General features: G+C 37.1%; 1 protein-coding gene and 2 long non-coding RNA genes across 17 annotated transcripts; all 3 read left to right on the top strand.

Annotated features, from left to right (window-relative positions):
* Window positions 1–1172: 1172 nt before the first annotated feature.
* On the top strand, window positions 1173–16579 carry LOC127073628 (uncharacterized). Of its 14 annotated transcripts, none has more exons than XR_007785823.1 (9): window positions 1173–1438; window positions 1554–1655; window positions 14519–14688; window positions 14816–15015; window positions 15136–15223; window positions 15409–15654; window positions 15788–15948; window positions 16028–16155; window positions 16328–16579. It is a non-coding gene; the product is annotated as an uncharacterized LOC127073628 (long non-coding RNA). The 14 variants fall into 14 exon arrangements; XR_007785826.1 differs by lacking the exon at window positions 14519–14688 and adding an exon at window positions 1790–1927; XR_007785824.1 differs by lacking the exons at window positions 14519–14688; window positions 14816–15015 and adding exons at window positions 1758–1927; window positions 2055–2254.
* LOC127073629 (uncharacterized) lies at window positions 2674–3819 on the top strand. Of its 2 annotated transcripts, none has more exons than XR_007785829.1 (4): window positions 2674–2893; window positions 3027–3187; window positions 3270–3394; window positions 3567–3819. It is a non-coding gene; the product is annotated as an uncharacterized LOC127073629 (long non-coding RNA). The 2 variants fall into 2 exon arrangements; XR_007785828.1 differs by having other exon boundaries at window positions 3267–3394.
* A 3686-nt stretch (window positions 16580–20265) lies between the features above and the next one.
* Window positions 20266–20961, top strand: LOC127136170 (uncharacterized). Its single transcript, XM_051062763.1, has one exon. The coding sequence runs from the start codon at window positions 20266–20268 to the stop codon at window positions 20959–20961; it is 696 nt and encodes a 231-aa protein (XP_050918720.1).
* The last annotated feature ends 4793 nt before the right edge of the window (window positions 20962–25754 follow it).

Below are 25754 nucleotides of genomic sequence, written 5' to 3'. Positions count from 1 at the left end.
TTTATTCTTATATTAGTATCTAACTAAACAACCAAGCAATAGAGAAATAAAATAGTACAAGATTATTACACATTGGGGAATGGGGTACATTTTGTCAAATGGGGATTAAAAAATCATGAAATAAATAAAATCGGGCACAAACAAATAATGCATGAGTGTAAGTGCAAGAGAACCGGCTCATTGTAAGAAAGCCCAAGAGTAAGCTATGTGAGGTTGGCGGCGATGCTTAAAAAGCAATCGACTTACAAGGGTGTGAAAAAGGGGGCTCGATATTAAATCGAGAAAAGTATGATTTTTATAATTTTCAAATGGTTTTGCATGCATGATGGATTTAATAAAAAACATGGACATAAAAAAAACTATCAAAAAGAAACAAAATACTAAAAGATAATAAAATACTAAAAAAGAAATAAAAAAAAAGAAATGAAATACTAAAAATGCTATCTATGAGTATCAAACCCAACCCTCTTACGACTACAGCACTACCCTCTCTCCACTAGACTATTTAACAACTAACTGTTATTTAAGTACTAATCTAAATATATAAACTAAGGTAAATAAAAAAAGAAATAAAACTAAAAAAACTAATAAATAGGAAAACTAATGGACTACCCTAATTAAACCTAATTAAACTAATCAAAATAAGAAAATCCTAATTAATCAGTACTTTACTCTAAACCTAAATCTAATTTGAATTTTTAAATATATCCTACAAAATCTAAACTAAAATTATTTTTAAAAAAAAATCTAAACTAATATTATTTTAAAAAAATCTAAACTAATATTATTTTAAAACTAAACTAAAATGATTTTAAAAAAAACCAAACTAAAATTATTTAAAAAAGATCTAAACTAAAATTATTTAAAAAAGGATCTAAACTAACAATTATTTAAAAAGATCTAAACTAACAATTATTTTTTAAAAAAAAAAATCTAAACTAATATTAATTTAAAAAATCTAAACTAATATTATTTAAAAAAGATCTAAACTAACATTATTAAAAAAGATCTAAACTAAAATTATTTAAAAAAAACTAAACTAAAAATTATTTAAAAAAATCTAAACTAATATTATTTAAAAAAAAATCTAAACTAATATTATTTAAAAATTTCTAATCTAAATAACTATCCTATCTAAAATAAATTAGGGAAAGAAAATTAAAAAAAAAAGAAAAACAGACTTCCTCTTCTAGCTCGTGAATCCTTTCCTCCCAATCTCACTCCCTCTGCATCGCTCTCCACTCTCCGCCTCGAACTCGCTCTCAATTTCCTCTTCTCACCAAAAACCCCTCAATCCTCTTGCTCTCAAATGAATGCTCCAGAAAGACTTAAAAAAAACACTCACCTCCGGTAGCGGTAATGACGGTGATGATGGAGTTTGGAAGGGTGTCGTGGCTGACGGTGAAGGATCCGCGGAGGAAGATTTCGGGCCTTTTCGGTTTGTCCGTTAACTCCTTTTTTTTCAATTTTTCGTTGTGACTAGGGTTTTTTGAATCGCCTCCGCCGTCCCCTTTTCTCCCTCTCACTCGCTTCCTTTTATCCTTGCGCATTAGGGTTTCAGTTGGTGTGTAAAGGCTCAAAGGAGAAAGCTCAGAAGCGCTTTTTCGGATGCTCAGAAGTGCTTTTAGCCCGTTTGATGATACAAATTGGGAAAGGTAATCTGCGCTCTTGCTTTTTCTTCCTCTGTTTCGTCTTGACTCCATTTTGGGTATTTCGGATTTTACTGCTTTGACTGATTATTTCAACTTTTACCGCAGTGAAAATTTTGAACATCTGTTTGATGAAGCAGGTTGAGGTTCAAGGTGTACTGGTTGCAGATAGCTTGACTTGGTCGAAAATGCAGGCGGTTGATGCTTCAGCGATGAACACCGGTGGCTACGGTTTAGATTCGTGCTCCTGAGGCCAAGTCACCAGCCAACCACTTCCGGTAACCATCTTTGTCCTTTTCCAAATGAGTCGCTTCTAGCTTTGGATTTCTCTTTTTTATTGCAAACTGCAGCAAAGTAATTCTGGTTTTCTTAGTGAAAGTGTAACATATGAATGTTTCCTATCAGTGGCATCGCTAGTTGCCTGGAGAGTTTCTTTTGCCTTCACCCACTCGTCATTTTTCAATTCCAGCTCAAACAGCATAGATAATGCATTTGGACTCTTGTCATTCACTTTCAGGGCATCATTAACCGGCAAGGTGTCCATGGCTCCACGGTAATAAGCTGTAGTAATAGTTCTGAATCTCTCTAGGCCGGCTGTATCCCAGGTTTGCAACTTAATGCGTTTGCCATCAAATTCAATGGTTATTATCTCGAAATCAACTTTATGTTTTTGTTTTTCTTATTCTTTCTCATTTATTTCTTGTGTAATATGATTGGGAATGCAGTGTACGAGTATATATTTCTTTGTGTCTGGCCTCTGGGAGCAAAAGTTCAGAACCTCGTTGCAAAGCTTTTGTACAGATTCATCATCAGGTACAGAATCTCTTCCCTTGCATCTTATCTTGACATGGCCAATCCCTTCCTTTGTCTAATCTGATAATGGATAGTAACCGAGTAGTATTTATCAGATCAAACGCTAAACCAAGTTCTCTACCTAAAGCTCTCTGTTGAAGAATTGCTTGCTTGTTACTGATACCGTTGTGGTTAACATTGTGCAAGCAGTTTGTTATTTGTTGCAGAAAACAAGTCATAACAGTTTGGAACCGTTGGTTTTGTGGAAAGGTATTGGTCAAAGAGTTTGGATTGTGATTGTCGGGTTAAAATGCTACTGCAGTAGGTGCAACAGTGGCAGGCGGTGTTGCTGCAAGTAAAACATTGCTAATGATGCTCCTTAAATTGCAAATAAACTTGGTGAAGACCTTTGTAAAGTAATATCGCGAGAAGAAGTCTTCAAGTTAACAACGGTATGCAACGATAATTACAGTGTACACCGCAATTTTGCCCTTTTTATGAGCTTTGAATTTCAATGAAATTTGATATGTTCTCTTTTGTGAGGGATTTCTCCATGTGTTACAACCAGTGCATTCATCTTGGCAGGTACATAAACTGTGGGGCCTCTAAGATCTTCACCAACCTAGAGCCTAGAATCTGGGGCCGAGAGGCTATCCTTACCAACCTCTTGTCTTTGCGATTTGGCCTACTGTCTGAAACACTTCGAATGAGAGGTGACTAATCAAAAATTCTGCAGGATTCTTATGGTAAGTTTGATATATTTCCATTAACTTCTCAAGGCTCTCCTTCTAGCAGATATCTCCTTATTCCAAAGTTTTCTTTCAGTAGCTTCAACCATTAGTTTCAAGGAAACATGCTTCAGGTTTGAACTGCAAATACCACAGGTTACAGTTCCTTTGTCAACATAGCTGTGATGACTACATGCTACAGCATCTTAAGCTCTGGCATCTCAGGTAAATTTCTAACCGCATTCTAATTCGGCATCAGTGTTGGTTGAAAACTAGTTAGTAACTATGACATCTGCACCATAAAGCTTCAAATTTATCACATGCCTTAAATCTATTTGAGCATATTTGGTACCGGAGAGCACACTCAGATCTAACCGTCGAACTATCTGTCATGCAGGAACTGAAGACCGAGTGGTTGCAAGGAAACAAAAACAGGTGGCTTGAACCAGCCTGGGCAGAGAGGATTTGTATAACATGGATACAAAGGAGTCTTCCGCCAATGTGAACAGCAAAATCCTTCATACTCACGAGTTCAAGTAACTAGTGGAAACTACCTTCAGCAGCAACAACAATACTTTCATATGCAACTGATGTGTAAATCCGTGGCTATGAGCATGAACTGCTCCTCCCTTATTATTTGTTAACTTTGTCACTTTGTAAACAAAATTGATTGGTCATTCTTGATTCTAGTAAACTATAACAAGTTGATCAATTTTCCTTCTTTTTTTGTGAAGGTTCTATTAGGAACTGGAAAGCGATGTTGAAAACCTTCTGTTATGATATTGATTTGTTATCATGTGTTGTAGAACTCTTTTTTGGAGTGAATTATTGGGATGCTGGAATTTAGATTCTTGATGGAATTTTGATTATTCATTAAGATTGTATTTGTAGGATTTATGTAATAGGATGAACTTGCATGAAAATGTTGAGAAATGCAATTTGGAACATGATTTTTTTATTATTTATGAAAATGTTGTAATGCTATTTTGATTTTGAAATGTACTATGGATATAAAAATGGATTTTTTTTAGAAATAATCCAAGACTAATTTAAATATCAATTTAAATAATAATAAAAATCAGTAGAAAACCCAATCAAAATCAAATTAATCCAATAATTTGTTAAAATTACTTTTGACATCAATTCTAACATCTATTTGAAAATTAAAATCAATTAGAGATTTGAATCATTAGTAAAGATAACAATTAAAATTAAATTGAAATTTGGCTTTAAACTTGATTTGAAATTAAAATCAAATATTGAAAAATTACAAAAGTCAAGTGATTAAAATCCATTTTATACCGATGAATGTATGCAAAAATGCAAAAATAAAAGAAAAAAATGGAAAATTTCCAGGGTCAAAATCGGGGTATGACAGTTGCCCCTATTTAAGCGTCTTCAACTAGAGAATATGAAGCAGGACACTCTTCATATGATCATAATGGGAGATGATTAAATACTAAGAAGACCCGGATTTTGATCCTGAATCCCCATGACATGATGTGATATGATATGATATGATATGATATGATATGATATGATATGATATGATATGCATGATTCTTTTTTTTTTGTAATTTTATCTGCTAGGGATATGATGGACCCTTGACAGGAGATGCTACTAGGCCGACCAAAACTGTGGGGAATGCTGATGATCCACAGGGAGACAGACAAATGGTAAGAAACCACTTGCTGGGAAAACAGTCCTGCTGGAGAATCAGACACACACTGGGGAGTATTCAAAGTGAGATTTGATAAACGACACTTAGAATACAACCAAACAAAGAAAAAGATGCTATGACAGGTTCATATAAGACCTGACAACGCTGGGGAATAATCAAGGAGAAAACTCTTCAGAAACAGGTTCATGTATGACCTGACACCGGAATAAGGGTTCAACAACAGGTTCATACATGACCTGAATAGGATTGAACAAAGAATCTTCAGAGTAGGTTCAAGCATGACCGGACCCCGGAATAAAAAGGTTCAATGACAGGTTCGTATAAGACCTGAATAGGATTGAACAAAGAAAGGAAAAACTCTTCAGAGCAGGTTCAAGGATGGCCTGACCCCGGAATAAAAAGGTTCAATGACAGGTTCGTATAAGACCTGAATAGGATTGAACAAAGAAAGGAAAAACTCTTCAGAGCAGGTTCAAGGATGGCCTGACCCCGGAATAAAAAGGTTCAATGACAGGTTCGTATAAGACCTGAATAGGATTGAACAAAGAATCTTCAGAGTAGGTTCAAGCATGACCGGACCCCGGAATAAAAAGGTTCAATGACAGGTTCATATAAGACCTGAATAGGATTGAACAAAGAATCTTCAGAGTAGGTTCAAGCATGACCGGACCCCGGAATAAAAAGGTTCAATGACAGGTTCGTATAAGACCTGAATAGGATTGAACAAAGAAAGGAAAAACTCTTCAGAGCAGGTTCAAGGATGGCCTGACCCCGGAATAAAAAGGTTCAATGACAGGTTCGTATAAGACCTGAATAGGATTGAACAAAGAAAGGAAAAACTCTTCAGAGCAGGTTCAAGGATGGCCTGACCCCGGAATAAAAAGGTTCAATGACAGGTTCGTATAAGACCTGAATAGGATTGAACAAAGAAAGGAAAAACTCTTCAGAGCAGGTTCAAGGATGGCCTGACCCCGGAATAAAAAGGTTCAATGACAGGTTCGTATAAGACCTGAATAGGATTGAACAAAGAATCTTCAGAGTAGGTTCAAGCATGACCGGACCCCGGAATAAAAAGGTTCAATGACAGGTTCATATAAGACCTGAATAGGATTGAACAAAGAATCTTCAGAGCAGGTTCAAGGATGACCTGACCCTGGAATAAAAAGGTTCAATGACAGGTTCATATAAGACCTGAATAGGATTGAACAAAGAATCTTCAGAGTAGGTTCAAGCATGACCGGACCCCGGAATAAAAAGGTTCAATGACAGGTTCGTATAAGACCTGAATAGGATTGAACAAAGAAAGGAAAAACTCTTCAGAGCAGGTTCAAGGATGGCCTGACCCCGGAATAAAAAGGTTCAATGACAGGTTCGTATAAGACCTGAATAGGATTGAACAAAGAAAGGAAAAACTCTTCAGAGCAGGTTCAAGGATGGCCTGACCCCGGAATAAAAAGGTTCAATGACAGGTTCGTATAAGACCTGAATAGGATTGAACAAAGAAAGGAAAAACTCTTCAGAGCAGGTTCAAGGATGGCCTGACCCCGGAATAAAAAGGTTCAATGACAGGTTCGTATAAGACCTGAATAGGATTGAACAAAGAATCTTCAGAGTAGGTTCAAGCATGACCGGACCCCGGAATAAAAAGGTTCAATGACAGGTTCATATAAGACCTGAATAGGATTGAACAAAGAATCTTCAGAGCAGGTTCAAGGATGACCTGACCCCGGAATAAAAAGGTTCAATGACAGGTTCGTATAAGACCTGAATAGGATTGAACAAAGAATCTTCAGAGTAGGTTCAAGCATGACCGGACCCCGGAATAAAAAGGTTCAATGACAGGTTCATATAAGACCTGAATAGGATTGAACAAAGAATCTTCAGAGTAGGTTCAAGCATGACCGGACCCCGGAATAAAAAGGTTCAATGACAGGTTCGTATAAGACCTGAATAGGATTGAACAAAGAATCTTCAGAGTAGGTTCAAGCATGACCGGACCCCGGAATAAAAACAATTGGACTCGGACCGTAAGCAATGGACTACAACCAGCTTTTAACGGACTTTGCCAACAACAATTGGACTTGAAAATGACTGCGAAAACCGGATGTTGGTTTAAGGGCACCAAAGACAAATTGGAATTAGAGGTCCAAGGATCATAGGATCGACAACAAGACCTGGGTCAATGCAAAATGAGCACGAAGTACATTTCGGCTATGCATGATTTGTATTCTTTTTTGCATGATATATGAATGATCATGCTATGAGAATGCTGACACCTGAGTGGACTGGGAGTTGATAAAGGCTTTTTATGGAAGCTCATGATTCCTCAACACTGAGAACTCAACCAAATATTTTATGATAGATGTTGTCAAAGGAGGATTCTATCCAGTTTGATAGCCACAGCTCAGCCAATGGATCCTTTTGGAGGATTAATGAATCGTGCTAGCATAATTTTCGGGCACTCGTCTTAAACTCGATAGTTGTTGACGTATGGCAGAATTCGTTTGAGCAGTTTGAAAGCACAAAGAAGGAGGTTCTGCCCCAGTTTGTGGCTCACCTTGCCCCAGTTTTGTTGGGTCTTTGGAAATGTTCACCTTGAAAGTGAGTTTGGAAACAAATTGCCATGAGACTACCTCGAGATGGCTTGCCCCAAGTGTTTGAAACTTACAATGGTTTGAACTTGACTAACCAAATGTTGGAATGGCAGACTCTTGATTGTCTGTCTTTTGGATAGTTGGACTCATTGAGCTCTGAGGTGGCTTGCCCCAGCCTAAGTCTTGAAGCAAATTACTCTTGGCTAACTGAACCTTGGAGTGATTGGACTTACTGAGCTTTGAGGTGGCTTGCCCCAGCCTAAGTCTTGAAGCAAATTACTCTTGGCTAGATGACCCTTAGGGTGACTAGCTCGAATTAACTGATGCTCAAAGTGATTTGCCCTTGACTAGACTTCTTTCACTCCATCTAGTTCCTCAACTGTGTATTGAATTTCTTTGATGCTGAGTGTTGACTCGCAAATAAGATTGTTCATTCAAAAATGGTAATTTTAATTCAATGCTTATGCAAAAATTTGAAATCAAAATTTATTGATATGAACGGGTGAAATACAGTGAACGAGTCATTGATAAGAACACAATGGTGATCAAGTCATTCACAGTATGCAAGTTGGTGCTATCAAATGATTAACAAAATCGTTTGGAGTCAAGTTAACACAACCTTGTTATAGTATGCTTTCAAAATAAACCCTGCCTCAATTAGGTCTTTTAAGGGTTGTAACGTGGTCTGGTTCACGGTTTTTTTTTTGAAACAAAAGGACATAAGGCTCAAAATTTATTTTTACCCACCCCTTCTTCTTAATGATCTCCAGTTCCTACGTTCAGGTTATTCGATACACGCATCCGACTTCCAAGATGGTTCGAAGGTGTGATGAGGGTTCAAGACGAATTTTCTTGAAATGGCAGTCACCTTATTTTTTGTTTTGTTGAGGGTTTTGGTGACCTCTTTTTGTTTTTCTTTGTCCCTTATTTTGCCTGGACCGCCTCTTTGAAACTTTCGGTCCATCGGGATGCCCTGACTTTTGCCTCAATTATTTTTGTGGTGTTTGACTTAGCGGACTTTTATTTTTTTATTTTTTAAAGGTATTGACTGCCACATTATTGGTGGATAAGGATCAACCAACACTAATTTTAGCTTTTCTTAACTTCTTCAACACTTCAACATGCGTGCGAAGGATAACACGTGGTTGAACCTAATTGGAGGGTGTTCATATGGACGATTTTTGAAAGATCGAATACATGATCAAACTATCTGAACACAACCACCCTGCCCCAGGTTAAGATTAAGGGTTTTAGATCCGAAATAAACACCAACTTCTAGGCTCAAAGTGGTTGACTAGGGATTAACTCCTTATCTCTTCAGTGTTTGGGGATTTGAAACAATGCCTTACATCATCGGCAAGGTTTTCTTCAAAAGCATACCACAACAATTTCAGGTGTTTCGTTTTCATCATCCTCCCTCCAATCTTTGTTAACACAACAGTTCGATAAACAAAAGTGAATGAGAGGAGTATTTTTGTTTTTTTAACATAAATGAAAAACGAGTGAATACGAATGGATCAATTCAAAAGATGCATAAACATTTCATTAATCCTACCAATTCAAAGAAAACAACAATGCTTAAGAAGCAAACAACAGTCAACATGCAAGGAAACTACAAAAGAAATGTTGAAACAGCCAAATGATTGCCAGCTTTAGGGAATTGACTTCTTCAAACTTGAAGGTTGGGATCAACAAACTTTTTGACATCGGCATGATGATCCTCAAATTCTTTTCCTTCAGTCTCATCGTTGTACGCATGTCTCTTGGATTCACTACTCACTTCTCCTTTTCTTTCATTGGTTAGGGTCGCGACATTGGAAATCCAAGACGGTATCTCAATGCTCTTACCAGGAAACAATGATAGCTCACTAGCCATATCCCTGACATCTTCCTTGTGGTACAAAACCTTGAGGGGTATCAAAGGTCCTTTCCCTTTATCATTACTTGGCTCAGAAATCAAGGTATATGTACCTGAGCCTGCCTCCTTGAGTGTTAGTGACCCTATGTCAATCAATCCTCGCAGTTTGAGCTTAAAACTCTTGCATTCCTCGATGGGGTGCCCCATTGTCCCAGTATGGTATTCGCACTTGATCTTCGGGTGATCTTCTTCAAAGACTAAGCTCTTCTTGTTAATCAGTTCTCGTACCAAATATTTTAGCGCACAACAAGAATCTAGGTCATGTCCCAATGCCCCTTTATGGAATTCACATGTTGCATTTGGATTGTACCATGGTAGGTCTGGTGACACAGGCGTGAGGGCTCGAGGGGTCACCAAAGCATTCTGGATCAGTAGCGGGTAGAGCTTGCTATATGGCACCGGAATCGGGTCATTGTGATCCTGGTTCTTCTTGCTCTGATTCTGATTTTTGTTTTGAACCTGACTTCGGTGATTTTGAGGAGGAATGGCCAAAGGATGTTGATGATGACGCCTTGAGGGTGGTCTATATACTGGTAAATGAGGAGTTGCCACATAGAATTTCCCTTGACCTGGGGTAACACCAGATGGATGTGGCGTAGTAGCTCTCTTTGTTGCAGCAGCGTATATTGGGTGACCCTCTCTTCCCAACAAGACTTGCAGGGTTTCCAAGACCCATCTCATTTGGATCTTCAAAAGATTAAGTTCCCCCTTCAGTGCTTCTTGGCTTTTCCTTAGCTCGTCCATCATCCCCTGAGACATGGTTCTTCTTGCTCTTCGCGTGTTGAGAATCACTTTGCTTCACGGACAAAAGATGGATGAGTTTTTTTTTTTTTTTTTTTTTTTTTTTTTTTTTTTTTTTTTTGTAATTTGTCTGGAGAATGACATGCATTATGATGCGATGCAAATGCAATGAATGAATGCAATGCAAGCCATGCATATTTGTGTTTTTCTTCAATACACGGGTTCAAAAGTCCGAGGTACTGATAAATTTGATTGCTTTCCAAAACGGGGTTCTTACCGGGTATGATCTAGGGCTTTGTTACAAAGGATCCCCAGAGTCATTGATTCACAAGACTGTTTGACGCTTACGGGAAATACTTCCCGGTCGTCAACTCCATCAAGGGAATCTATTCTGGGTGAGGTTCTCGTACCGACTCTTACGAAGTATACACCTCGCGAGTCCGTACTACGCAACCATCGACTGGGTTCTAGACAGGGTACTCAGAGTCATGGATTCGAAAGACTGTTTGACGCTTACGGAAAATACTTTCCGGTCATCAACTCCATCTAGGGAATCTATTCTGAGCGAGGTTCTCGTATCGATTCTTACGAAGTATACACCTCGGGAATCCATACTACGCAACCATCATTTCTAGTTGGCCAAAGGTTTAATGTTCTAAAAGGTCCTTAGAGTCATGGACCCCTTTGAAACATCGCCGCTTACGAGGTATACACCTCGGGCGACAATATTTGCAAAAGAATCTACTCTAAGTGAGGTTCTCGTACCGACTCTTACGAAGTATACACCTCGGGAGTCCGTACTACTCAACCATCGTCCTATCTTATGTTTTCACTCTAGACTCGGGTGTAGAGTCCTTCCCACATGGTTTGCAATCAAGATCCAAGTACCAACAATCACGATAGAATCAATATTCAACAGATATATCGATATAATAATAAAGATAATAACAAACAATAAATAAGGAAAAGCCACACAATTAAACAAACAAAGGCACACAAACGTCCTAACTAGGCTTGACTCGCTTAGGGTTAAAGTCTCCCCAGCAGAGTCGCCATCTGTCGCACCTCGAAAAAATGGGGATACGACTTCAAAGCGAAGCGCGATCGCACGCTCGCAATGATGGACTGAACAGAGTCGCCACCGAACTTTATTTATTCCTAAAAGGAAAGGGGAAATATCGATAAAACCCAAGACAAATGAAAGGATAAGATATGGTCATCGCAACCAATATCAGGGTTCGGGAGTCGATTACGCAAGGGGAAGGTATTAGCACCCCTTACGTCCGTTGTACTCAACGGGAACCATTAGGTCAGTTGTGTGCGTTAATGTTAGTTTGAAATGTTAGGCTTTTCAGTTATTAGGTGGGAAAGAAAGAATAAAAGAAAGGAAGATGTTTTTGGATTTTTTTTAACGAAGGACTAAACCTAAGTTTTTTATTAGTGGGCCTGACAAGATTTATAAATCCTGCTCCTACATATCTCAAAAGAGAAATCAAGGCTTACGTAGTTCTGGGTAGAAAAATGTTTGTTTGTTGGTCAATTTTAGCGAAAGCTATATTGTATTAATCGACAAAAACATCGTTTTACCCAAAACAGATGAGGAGTGGACGCGTACCACACATCGAACGGATTTATAAATCTATATTCGGAAAAGCGTCATTTATCTCTACTCAACAATCGTGGCCGAAACATTGTTTTGTATCACTTAAGACAATATATCTTTCATTTATGAAAAAAGGTTTTCTGATTAGTCGCACGGCGGCGAGAAAAAGTTTGATTGGTTGGACGTATTTTGAGCGATGGCGAGAACTGGGATGAGCGAGATATACATCTCGAATCCTAGCCTCAGGAGTGCATGGCATACGCCATGTTCCATTTCCATCTTTATTGAAAAAGTATTAAGATAGGAATTAAGTATTTTGGACTTTGATTGAGAAAAGGGTTTGAAAAAACCGCATTGACAATTTTAGACGATGGCGAGAGTTAAGATTGGCGAGGCATACGTCTCGAATCTTAACCTCAGGAGTGCATGATATACATCATGTTCCATTTCCACCTTTATTGAAAGAGTCTTGAATAAGATTTAAGTATCTTAGATTTGATTGAGAAAAGGTTTGACGAAACCACATTGACGATTTTAGATGATGGCGAGAGTTAAGATTGGCGAGGCATACGTCTCGAATCTTAACCTCAGGAGTGCATGGTATACACCATGTTCCATTTCCACCTTTGAAAAAGTGTTTAAGTAAGAATTAGTTATTTTGGTTTTTTATTGTGAAAATGACTTGACCTAGATCAAGTATTGATTGGGCGTTTGAGAAAGATTTGACTGAGTGTTTGAGAAAGCAAAGTGGGTAAATCGGATGATGGCGAGAGTTAAGATTGGCGAGGCATACGTCTCGAATCCTAACCTCAGGAGTGCGCGGTATACACCACGTTCCATTTCCATCTTTATTGAAAAGGTCTTAATTATGAATTAATATTTTTGAGTTTTTATTATAAAAAATGGCTTGACGTTGGATCAAGCATTTGATGAAGTTTTTGAAATGGGGTGGAATAGGAGGGAGAAATGAGTTGGTTTGTTTATTGAGAAAATACTCGACGTTGGATCGAGTCATATTTTTTTGTATTTTTGAAATTGTTGATTTTATTCTTATATTAGTATCTAACTAAACAACCAAGCAATAGAGAAATAAAATAGTACAAGATTATTACACATTGGGGGAATGGGGTACATTTTGTCAAATGGGGATTAAAAAATCATGAAATAAATAAAATCGGGCACAAACAAATAATGCATGAGTGTAAGTGCAAGAGAACCGGCTCATTGTAAGAAAGCCCAAGAGTAAGCTATGTGAGGTTGGCGGCGATGCTTAAAAAGCAATCGACTTACAAGGGTGTGAAAAAGGGGGCTCGATATTAAATCGAGAAAAGTATGATTTTTATAATTTTCAAATGGTTTTGCATGCATGATGGATTTAATAAAAAACATGGACATAAAAAAAACTATCAAAAAGAAACAAAATACTAAAAGATAATAAAATACTAAAAAAGAAATAAAAAAAAAGAAATGAAATACTAAAAATGCTATCTATGAGTATCAAACCCAACCCTCTTACGACTACAGCACTACCCTCTCTCCACTAGACTATTTAACAACTAACTGTTATTTAAGTACTAATCTAAATATATAAACTAAGGTAAATAAAAAAAGAAATAAAACTAAAAAAACTAATAAATAGGAAAACTAATGGACTACCCTAATTAAACCTAATTAAACTAATCAAAATAAGAAAATCCTAATTAATCAGTACTTTACTCTAAACCTAAATCTAATTTGAATTTTTAAATATATCCTACAAAATCTAAACTAAAATTATTTTTAAAAAAAAAATCTAAACTAATATTATTTTAAAAAAATCTAAACTAATATTATTTTAAAAATCTAAACTAAAATGATTTTAAAAAAAAACCAAACTAAAATTATTTAAAAAAGATCTAAACTAAAATTATTTAAAAAAGGATCTAAACTAACAATTATTTAAAAAAGATCTAAACTAACAATTATTTTTAAAAAAAAAAAATCTAAACTAATATTAATTTAAAAAAATCTAAACTAATATTATTTTAAAAAAAGATCTAAACTAACATTATTTAAAAAAGATCTAAACTAAAATTATTTAAAAAAAACTAAACTAAAAATTATTTAAAAAAATCTAAACTAATATTATTTAAAAAAAAATCTAAACTAATATTATTTAAAAATTTCTAATCTAAATAACTATCCTATCTAAAATAAATTAGGGAAAGAAAATTAAAAAAGAAAAGAAAAACAGACTTCCTCTTCTAGCTCGTGAATCCTTTCCTCCCAATCTCACTCCCTCTGCATCGCTCTCCACTCTCCGCCTCGAACTCGCTCTCAATTTCCTCTTCTCACCAAAAACCCCTCAATCCTCTTGCTCTCAAATGAATGCTCCAGAAAGACTTAAAAAAAACACTCACCTCCGGTAGCGGTAATGACGGTGATGATGGAGTTTGGAAGGGTGTCGTGGCTGACGGTGAAGGATCCGCGGAGGAAGATTTCGGGCCTTTTCGGTTTGTCCGTTAACTCCTTTTTTTTCAATTTTTCGTTGTGACTAGGGTTTTTTGAATCGCCTCCGCCGTCCCCTTTTCTCCCTCTCACTCGCTTCCTTTTATCCTTGCGCATTAGGGTTTCAGTTGGTGTGTAAAGGCTCAAAGGAGAAAGCTCAGAAGCGCTTTTTCGGATGCTCAGAAGTGCTTTTAGCCCGTTTGATGATACAAATTGGGAAAGGTAATCTGCGCTCTTGTTTTTTCTTCCTCTGTTTCGTCTTGACTCCATTTTGGGTATTTCGGATTTTACTGCTTTGACTGATTATTTCAACTTTTACCGCAGTGAAAATTTTGAACATCTGTTTGATGAAGCAGGTTGAGGTTCAAGGTGTACTGGTTGCAGATAGCTTGACTTGGTCGAAAATGCAGGCGGTTGATGCTTCAGCGATGAACACCGGTGGCTACGGTTTAGATTCGTGCTCCTGAGGCCAAGTCACCAGCCAACCACTTCCGGTAACCATCTTTGTCCTTTTCCAAATGAGTCGCTTCTAGCTTTGGATTTCTCTTTTTTATTGCAAACTGCAGCAAAGTAATTCTGGTTTTCTTAGTGAAAGTGTAACATATGAATCTTTCCTATTAGTGGCATCGCTAGTTGCCTGGAGAGTTTCTTTTGCCTTCACCCACTCGTCATTTTTCAATTCCAGCTCAAACAGCATAGATAATGCATTTGGACTCTTGTCATTCACTTTCAGGGCATCATTAACCGGCAAGGTGTCCATGGCTCCACGGTAATAAGCTGTAGTAATAGTTCTGAATCTCTCTAGGCCGGCTGTATCCCAGGTTTGCAACTTAATGCGTTTGCCATCAAATTCAATGGTTATTATCTCGAAATCAACTTTATGTTTTTGTTTTTCTTATTCTTTCTCATTTATTTCTTGTGTAATATGATTGGGAATGCAGTGTACGAGTATATATTTCTTTGTGTCTGGCCTCTGGGAGCAAAAGTTCAGAACCTCGTTGCAAAGCTTTTGTACAGATTCATCATCAGGTACAGAATCTCTTCCCTTGCATCTTATCTTGACATGGCCAATCCCTTCCTTTGTCTAATCTGATAATGGATAGTAACCGAGTAGTATTTATCAGATCAAACGCTAAACCAAGTTCTCTACCTAAAGCTCTCTGTTGAAGAATTGCTTGCTTGTTACTGATACCGTTGTGGTTAACATTGTGCAGGCAGTTTGTTATTTGTTGCAGAAAACAAGTCATAACAGTTTGGAACCGTTGGTTTTGTGGAAAGGTATTGGTCAAAGAGTTTGGATTGTGATTGTCGGGTTAAAATGCTACTGCAGTAGGTGCAACAGTGGCAGGCGGTGTTGCTGCAAGTAAAACATTGCTAATGATGCTCCTTAAATTGCAAATAAACTTGGTGAAGACCTTTGTAAAGTAATATCGCGAGAAGAAGTCTTCAAGTTAACAACGGTATGCAACGATAATTACAGTGTACACCGCAATTTTGCCCTTTTTATGAGCTTTGAATTTCAATGAAATTTGATATGTTCTCTTTTGTGAGGGATTTCTCCATGTGTTACAACCAGTGCATTCATCTTGGCAGGTACATAAACTGTGGGGCCTCTAAGATCTTCACCAACCTAGAGCCTAGAATCTGGGGCCGAGAGGCTATCCTTACCAACCTCTTGTCTTTGCGATTTGGCCTACTGTCTGAAACACTTCGAATGAGAGGTGACTAATCAAAAATTCTGCAGGATTCTTATGGTAAGTTTGATATATTTCCATTAACTTCTCAAGGCTCTCCTTCTAGCAGATATCTCCTTATTCCAAAGTTTTCTTTCAGTAGCTTCAACCATTAGTTTCAAGGAAACATGCTTCAGGTTTGAACTGCAAATACCACAGGTTACAGTTCCTTTGTCAACATAGCTGTGATGACTACATGCTACAGCATCTTAAGCTCTGGCATCTCAGGTAAATTTCTAACCGCATTCTAATTCGGCATCAGTGTTGGTTGAAAACTAGTTAGTAACTATGACATCTGCACCATAAAGCTTCAAATTTATCACATGCCTTAAATCTATTTGAGCATATTTGGTACCGGAGAGCACACTCAGATCTAACCGTCGAACTATCTGTCATGCAGGAACTGAAGACCGAGTGGTTGCAAGGAAACAAAAACAGGTGGCTTGAACCAGCCTGGGCAGAGAGGATTTGTATAACATGGATACAAAGGAGTCTTCCGCCAATGTGAACAGCAAAATCCTTCATACTCACGAGTTCAAGTAACTAGTGGAAACTACCTTCAGCAGCAACAACAATACTTTCATATGCAACTGATGTGTAAATCCGTGGCTATGAGCATGAACTGCTCCTCCCTTATTATTTGTTAACTTTGTCACTTTGTAAACAAAATTGATTGGTCATTCTTGATTCTAGTAAACTATAACAAGTTGATCAATTTTCCTTCTTTTTTTGTGAAGGTTCTATTAGGAACTGGAAAGCGATGTTGAAAACCTTCTGTTATGATATTGATTTGTTATCATGTGTTGTAGAACTCTTTTTTGGAGTGAATTATTGGGATGCTGGAATTTAGATTCTTGATGGAATTTTGATTATTCATTAAGATTGTATTTGTAGGATTTATGTAATAGGATGAACTTGCATGAAAATGTTGAGAAATGCAATTTGGAACATGATTTTTTTATTATTTATGAAAATGTTGTAATGCTATTTTGATTTTGAAATGTACTATGGATATAAAAATGGATTTTTTTTTAGAAATAATCCAAGACTAATTTAAATATCAATTTAAATAATAATAAAAAATCAGTAGAAAACCCAATCAAAATCAAATTAATCCAATAATTTGTTAAAATTACTTTTGACATCAATTCTAACATCTATTTGAAAATTAAAATCAATTAGAGATTTGAATCATTAGTAAAGATAACAATTAAAATTAAATTGAAATTTGGCTTTAAACTTGATTTGAAATTAAAATCAAATATTGAAAAATTACAAAAGTCAAGTGATTAAAATCCATTTTATACCGATGAATGTATGCAAAAATGCAAAAATAAAAGAAAAAAATGGAAAATTTCCAGGGTCAAAATCGGGGTATGACAACTTAATACCTACCCAATGCAATTTCAATCTTACACTAAGATCAGAGTTCCTACTCACTCCCCCTCAATCACCTCAGTGATTACAACCTTTAATTAGATTAAAGTTAATGGTGAAGTCACACTTCAAACAACTCTTGATTGTGCTTAACAGCTTTAATCAAGATACACAACACTCACGCTTAAAAGCTTAGAGTGACACAACACTTACAACTCAATGAACACCCTACTCCAATGCAATTATCTAGGTGATAATTGCTTGGCTCACAAGATACACCTAATACAAGACACACACAAAAATACAGCAGTGAAGTATGATGGACCAATAAAATCTTCACGCCTAAAACCCACGAGTTCTGAAAGAAGGATTGGCATCCTTTTATATTGCAGCACTTGGGCCTTGTACTTGTATTTCCTAAAATTAAGGTTAAGCAAGTTAACCTAATTTCCACATATTAGGGTACTAACAAATAGGCTATTTGTTAGGTTCATTAATTGTAGCTCAGTTGTTAGTTTCCTGGATTTTAGCTCAGCTGTTGGATTCCTGAAGAATAGCCTGAGAAAAATACTGAAACAGAAAAACTAACCATCCTACAATTTAGCATATGCTGTCAGGAATGAATGTCACAACATTCAGTTTGACGTCCATAACCTATACCATATGCTAAGTCTGTTATTTTCCTGAAAACAGACTGTGCTAAATGTTGTACTGTAGCAGACCAACCAGTCTATACTTCAATATCAGCTTACAGTAATAAATGTCAAAACATCCAGTTTGACATTTACACAATGGCCTTATGCCAGGTCTATTATTCCCTTGATAAACAGACTGAGATACATACTGAACTGAAGCAGAAAAACCAACCTGCCTATTATTCAGTATATGCTGTCACTGATGAATGTCATAACATCCAGTTTGACATTCAGACAGTAGGCCTTATGCCAGGTCTATTATTCTCCTGAATAAACAGACTGAGATAAATACTGAGTTATAACAGACAACCAACTATTCTAAACCTCAGTATCTGCTGTCAGGGATGAATGTCATAATATCTAGTTTGACATTCAGTAAATCATGTATTAGCTAAACCTACAACATACTACTCAAGTATGTCATGACATCAGTTAAGACATCATAGTACATTTAGATGTTTTAACATAAAATGCAGCCAATCAAACATCTACACTAATTGTCGCCTATGACACTTATGGTTCATTACAAATCATTAGGGGAGTTTGCCCTTATATGTTGAATGTCTTATATGGCTTGTTTGTCTGGTTTTGTTTCAAGGCATTGCAGCTTAAAGCTCATTCAAGATTCAAGATTCATGATCAAGTCAGTCAATATTCAAGTGCATTCAAAATCCCAATTCAAAAAATGTTCAAATTAAATTTTGGAATTGGGAGGGAAAATCATACTTGAAGCATACATACATAGTTCATTCAAAAGGAAGCTACTTTCATCATAAATCATCAGTGCATTGCATTACAAATTCATATCACAAGAAATATACAAAAATTGGCATATTTTGACCTACAATTGACTTTTGGTCAAGCAGTTGACCAAAGTCAAGTGATCACATCCTAAAGCCCTTTGACTTATTCCCTATTCCAATCTTTCATCCATGTTCATCTTATCTTCTCCCTAGAAGTTGCCTTCATACCACATTTTAGCTTTAGGTTGACAAGTTCCTTGCATGCCAAAGTGTGCCACCAAGCATCATTCCATCTTCACCTAACAACATCAAACATAACAAATAATTCATAACACCACATTCAAAACAGTTAGCTAAAAATTCTAACACATTAACAAGGGCATTGCAAAATCAATTCAATATCAATTGAACACAACATGACAATCCCTAGTTCTAACATAGTGTTAAGAGCTCATTCATTTCTAACTTCTAGTTTCAACCTCAATTAATCAAGTTCAAACATTAACCATATCCATGTGATTTAGTTCAATAACCAATAATCCAATTACTAACATGATGGATCATGCATCCAAGTTAACAAATCACCATCAAACCTTCATAAATAATTCAATAAACCATTTTAATTAGCAGCCCAAAACAATTCACTAAAGATAGTTTTCCCTAATAGTCACACAAAAATATTCTAGTCACCAATAATTATAACATTTAATTTATTCCTTACCCATTTCTCTTCCCCTGGGGTTTATCAATATTTTCCCTTTCCTTCGGGAATAAACAAAGTTCGGTGGAAACTCTGTTGTATCTTTGAGCGTGTGATGCACTTAGGTATTTTTCGCGATACGACAAGTGAAGGCTCTGTTGGGGAGTTCATAAGTAAGTTGAGCCTAGTTTTGGTTTCTTTCTTTGCATGTTCATGTGTTTATCTTTATCTATTTAATCACTTTATCTTTATTTTTATTTATCGCATTCTTAACTGCTTTATATATTCATATTCTGGATATCTGTTATATTTTCTATTGTTGGTTGGGCTTTGTGATGTTACATGAGAGAAAAGCTATATACCCGAGCTTGAGTATACACACAGGATAATATGTGGCAAGAGTCGTGTTGACCTACTTTATGTTATGCCTCGATCAGGGTTGGTACGAGATGCCACACCTATAGTAGATCCTTTTAGGAGCACCATTGTCTAACGAGTCATCCGTTCCAGGAAGTGGTGTCTGAAAATGGGACCATGACTCTAGGGAACTTCTTAGAAACCTCCTTATTTTAAGACTAGTAACTACCTGTGAGGGGATATTAGGTTTTTGCAGGAAACCAAGACCCTACATACCTTTGTTATCATGTATACGTCGAACCTTTGAACCTACTTTGAGCAGTACATACATATTATATAGAATATGCTGAATCTTTAAAACAATGAGTGTTGCATATATACCTGTATTTTATCCACCTGAAAATCATTTTAGCATGTGCATATTTTCAGGGAATCCACAGTCAATCATCTAGTAGATTATTCAATTATGGAGAAATCTAATAGGAGAAACACTTACCAATACAAACTCAGAGAGTCTAAGCTTGATGATTTGAAGAAGCTTGGAGGTATTTTGATTGATGATCACAAGGATTCCTTCAAGAAGACTTATGGGAACTTGTTGGGTATTCTGTTGACCAAGGAAGACACCAGGTTGATTCTCACTTTTGCTCAGTGCTTTAATCCCACTATGCACTGCTTTACTTTTCAAGATTTCCTTTTGGCTCCCACCCTGGAGGAGTTTGTCCATATGTTTTGTATTCTCGTCAAAAACCAAGTTCCTTATATGAGCATAAATGGTTTTCCAAAGTCTAAAGTGATTGCACAAGCCCTTCATCTCAAGAGGGAACTAGTTGACTCCAACATTCGTGCCAAAGGTAACACCAGAGGGTTCCTTTCAAAGTTCTTCATTGAAAAGGCCACCCTATTTGCTGATAGTGGAAGATGGGATGCTTTCTATGCCAACTACGCTCTTCTCATCTATGGTTATGTACTTTTCTTGAACATTGAAGGTTTCATTGATAAAGTTGCTATTAACATCTTTCTATCCAGGAATCCGGCTCCCACTCTTATAACTGATGTTTATTTCTCTTTCCATTGGAGAAACAAGAAGAAGAGTGGAATAATTAATTATTGTGTTCCTTTACTTTACAAGTGGTTCTTGACTCACTTGCCAAGGAAATAAACTTTTGTCGATAATGTGGGAACGTTTAAGTAGTCCCAAAGGTTGATGTCTCTGAATTCCGAAGACATAGTATGGTATAGCCATGACTATGATGGGGTTGAACCCATATTTAGCTGTGGTGATTTCCATAACGTGCCTCTTATTGGTGCTAAGGGTGGATTGATAAACTATAATCCAGTTCTTTCATTATGTCAACTTGGTTATCCGTTGAAAGATAAGCATGGAGACAAATAGTTGGAAGAATTTCTAATAGTTGAAGGGGTTGATGATTCTGAGTTGCTGAAGAGAGTACGTCATGCATGGGGAAAAGTCCACCATATCGGGAAAAAGGAACTTCGAAAACAAAATTTCATTGCTTTGGAATCTTATACGGATTGGGTTAAAGCTAGAGTCCAGACTATCAAGCTTCCATATCCTTGGGAACCTTCTATGAGTCTCAAGCCTCCTAAACCTTCTGTTGTTTCTATCTATGAAGTTGACAAGATCAAGGAGACTATCAAGCTGTTGGAAAAGGAGAATGTTGATATGCGATCCGACCTTGGTAAGCTCACATAAGAGAAGGAAGACTTAAAGATTAACCTCAACCAAAAGAGAGAGTGTATGCTCAAGGCTGTTGAAGTTGCTCAAGTGGAACAGAACAAGCGAAAGAAGATTGATGATGCTCTTAAGGGTACATATGTTGTCCTCTATAAGAAGAAGAAGCAACTTGCTGAGACTCAACATCAAGCTGGAAAATGGTTACTGTTTGGAACCAAACTCTGAAATCTCGTAAGGAGATGGACGAGAGATACAAGGCCCAACTCGAAGAAATTCAAGACTAATTAAAGGATTGCAAGGAGCAGTTGAATAAAGAACACAGTTGTGCTAAAGATCTTGAAGCTTCACTCTCTCTCTCAATGTCAGTGTGATCTTGATAAGGCTTTCGAACAAATTAGAGGGCTGAAAAGTCAAGCACATCAGAGTCAAGAGGTTATTAATCGGCTTAATCAAGATGTCTCTTATTAGGAATAACGCAACTATTATCTCAAAGTTTTCCTCGATCAGGAGGAAGTGTTTCTATAAAGCCTCATGAATGGGCCTAACCACACCTTACTATATAATATCCTTAAAGATACGCAGTATTGGAATGATAGACATGCACGCATGGTCAAGTTTGTTGATCACGCCATTAAAGATCTCCCGGGATTACTGAAGGAAGCTTATGCCGATATGTTTCTGCACAACACTCCATGGGTTGTTTTTCACTTTGTATTTGTCTATACAGTTATATTTGAGATATTTAAAGATGACCTTCTTGTAAATCATCGAGTAAAACCCTTGTCATACCCTCAAATTTTCCTTACCCATATCACTCTTCTTAAGCCTTAAATCCTAAGCATACATCCCATGCATATCATATGTACTTAATAATCACAATAATCCACAAGCCCAAGGCATGGGAGTCATCTGCAAAGACCTAAGATCCTCTGATCATGTTGAGGTGTGACCAAGCCATCTTACCCCTAATCTCATCCTCAAGCATCCCACCAAGCTTGGAAGATCACTCAAGACATCTCACTCACTCCCCAAGTCCAATTTGGGTGGTGAGTCCCCTTGGAAGAATCTTCAAGATTCATCTGGTCACCCAAGGACCAAACCCTAGCTCTTGAGCCTCTTTTTGGCTTGTATAAGTCATGATTCACCATGGATCTTGACCATGCCATTGAGGACCACTCAAATCCAAAGTTTTTTTATTCCCCATACCCTTTAAACATCTCAAATTTATCCATATATCTCAAACCCTAATTCATCTGACCATGGTTCTTGATGAAACTTGTGGCTTAAGAAACCCTAATTTGGGTATCTCTTGACCATTGAGCTTGATCATTTTTGGCCATTAAATCACCCTACCACTCTTTTAACACCATTTCATGGACATTTTAATCAAAATCATCCATTTAAATATCCATTCAATCCATGTTACGAGTAGTTGGTTCATACTTGATTTTGCAACTTTCCATGACTTGATCCACCCACCAATTTAACCTAAAATCATTCCACAAAGATCCAAAATTAATTTCCCATCATGATATGATCACGTGAACTTTAAATATCCATCGTTGTGCCTTGGAAAGTAAGAAATCACAAAGTCACCAAATTAGGTCATGTTGGTTGGTCACATTTTGGCAAGAATGGCCTATGGGAAGTTCCAAAGACCATAACTCTCTCATTTTTTAAGATTTTTAAATTCCACTTAGATTCAAATTTCCTAACTATATTCCTATCCAACCTTTTTTCAATGTTTAAGACCTAATTCATTGAGTAAGGGGTTCAATTTTGCTATTGGCCAAGCTGGTCCACGATGCCCACCATGCCCTAAAATCATGTCATGACCACTACTTTGACATGTTGCCATTTTCAAACCACAAACCCTTTTTACATGGTTCTTTATGCATTCAATCAAGCTCATAGTAAAGAATAAATGTCCCAAAATTTAAGCAAAATGCACGAGCCAATTTTATTTAGTCTTGGTTCAAAGTTGCTGACTTGCCATGATGCACAAGCCAAATGCACATCAGTCAAAATTTGCAATTCAACACTCCAAGTCCTCAAACTCATTCCTTATGATCCCAATGCTTCACAAACACTTTGTAAATATTATTGTGGTAGGTTTGTAAGTCAACTTGCACATGTAAATCTCTCCAAACAAAGAACCCGATGCCATGTGCAAAATTTAGTTTTTGCCCAAAATGGCAAAAAGAAGATTTTGCAGCAGGGCTTATCATTGCCCTTGGTTGTTCCAAAACCATGCTAGGGACCAATACAAACTTGCATGAAGAGAAAAAAACTACATAAGGTATTAGTTTCTATGTTCCCCAAGTCAACACCAACCATGTTCTAACTCACATGCCAATTATGCTGAAACCTCTACAAATTCCCCCCAAAACCATCCAGACACCTTCCCTATTAATAGGTGAAGGTGTTCCACTGAAGAACCACGCTGAAAAAGGCCCCAAACACCATCTAAATTTTTTCACCAAACCTCCATTAACAAAGCATCGGGTTTTCAGTTCCAGAGCTCTTCAACCCCAAACCACCACCCAGAAACACTCACCACACATCACTCAAGTTTCCCAAACACTCAACCACCCTTCCCCAAGCCTCATCTAACCTAAGCCTAACCATCAGAAAACTCCCTTGAGCAACTTCTGATCAGGTAGTTTCACTCACCCCCATCTCTGAAACAAGTTCCTAATCACTTCAAAATCACTCACTGAACATTTCCCCTAAACTCATAAGTTTGATTAGTTAGTTTTTAGAGTTTAATTTTTATTTTAGGTTAAGTCGTGTTTTTGAGTTTAGATTTTGGATGATCCGAGGTTAAGGACGACACAACGGTCCTTGCATCACACGCTATTTTGAATTCAAACCAAGTCCGTGTCTGGTTCAGATTGGTTGGCTGGCGCGCGTTTTTCATTTATTCACTTGTTTTATTATTTATTTGTTTCATTCTCTTTTTATATCACAACCAGGCCTTTGGCCTAGTGGGTGAGGGGGTTGATCCCCCCATGACCCCAATGTCAGGGGTTTTGTTTACTGTGGAAATTGGTAAACAACCGCTGGTCCTCCCTAAGCCTTAAAACTAAGGGTTACTTGCAGGATCGACCAATTGATCCTAAGACATGTGCTAATGTAACAAGGTAACTTGTTCAATTCGACAAACTATTAACTTTGGGAGAAACGGCTTCTGATAAAGTATTGAACAAGCAAAGGTTTTTCCACACGAAATGATGATGCTATAGACTATGGGTGACTCGTGACCGACAACACTATAACATTCAAAAGACATACACAACGAAAATGCTTTTGGTGAATTCTATTATCGTAATAGAGTTAGTGTCGACAGCGTAGACGACAACAAAAAAGGATAATTCAAACGTAAAGGAAATTAAAATAAAGTGTTCAACGGGAACAATTGAAAAGTAAGGAAGTTGCATTGAAGTAAATATGGTGATTCACGTACATAGAACTCTTAACAACTCTTGCTTCCTCGCGCTGGGAATGTAAAGTTTTTTACAAGTGATTTTGGTACAAAGTGAACACCCGGAGTCCTCTGTGGGATCCCCTATTTATAATGAACTAAAGAAACTGTCTACAAGCAAAACTACTCAAAAATAACTGTCTGTAGACAAACGTCATGCCACACGATCTAAAAACTGTTCCATATCTTTGGCGCTTGTTCTCCTTGTAACTGCTAGTCATTTTGAATTTCAAACTTATCCCGCTCAGGTATTTATGTCAACACCATCCCCTATGTGTTTGGTACAATCAAGAATTTCTTAAGTCCCCATCTCCGGTTCAGTCGACATAATGAATTTCGACCAAACTTGCTTCTTCCGTCGATTTCATCTTCTGGTAGCTTGTGGTTTACGCAGGTCTTGCTTATTTTGGGCTCAGATTTTCTTTCAAACCTCCCCTTGGTGGGGTGTAATCCTTAAATCCATAAGGCGCTTTCATTAATTACGTTTTCAACATGCCTTATCAATTTCTTGTGGTAACAAAATGCCCCCCAGAGATTCCATTTTCGAATGTCGACTTTTTATAAGATAATGGCATCTTTGAGATGTCGAATTTCTCTTTACCGTTTCCACTTCTACTTGGTGGTACACCTGTTTGTCCACGCTGCTGACATCATCTAATCATGACAAACATCTCCTTTTTCTCTTGAGACTCACAAAATCACGTCTCCATCACTTCACGTCTTTATGACGGAAACGTGTCTCCACACACGACTGCCCCTTCGCCTCCACGCG

This window comes from Lathyrus oleraceus, chromosome 4, assembly GCF_024323335.1.
Source record: "Lathyrus oleraceus cultivar Zhongwan6 chromosome 4, CAAS_Psat_ZW6_1.0, whole genome shotgun sequence".
NCBI classification, from domain to species: domain Eukaryota; kingdom Viridiplantae; phylum Streptophyta; class Magnoliopsida; order Fabales; family Fabaceae; genus Lathyrus; species Lathyrus oleraceus.
The sequence above is the reverse complement of the archived record's forward strand: the minus strand, read 5'-3'. Positions and strand labels throughout refer to the sequence as shown.

What these genes read in the sequence shown, in the direction of transcription:
- LOC127136170 (XM_051062763.1), top strand. Translation starts at nt 20,266, where the DNA reads ATGGAGAAATCTAATAGGAGAAACACTTACCAATACAAACTCAGAGAG.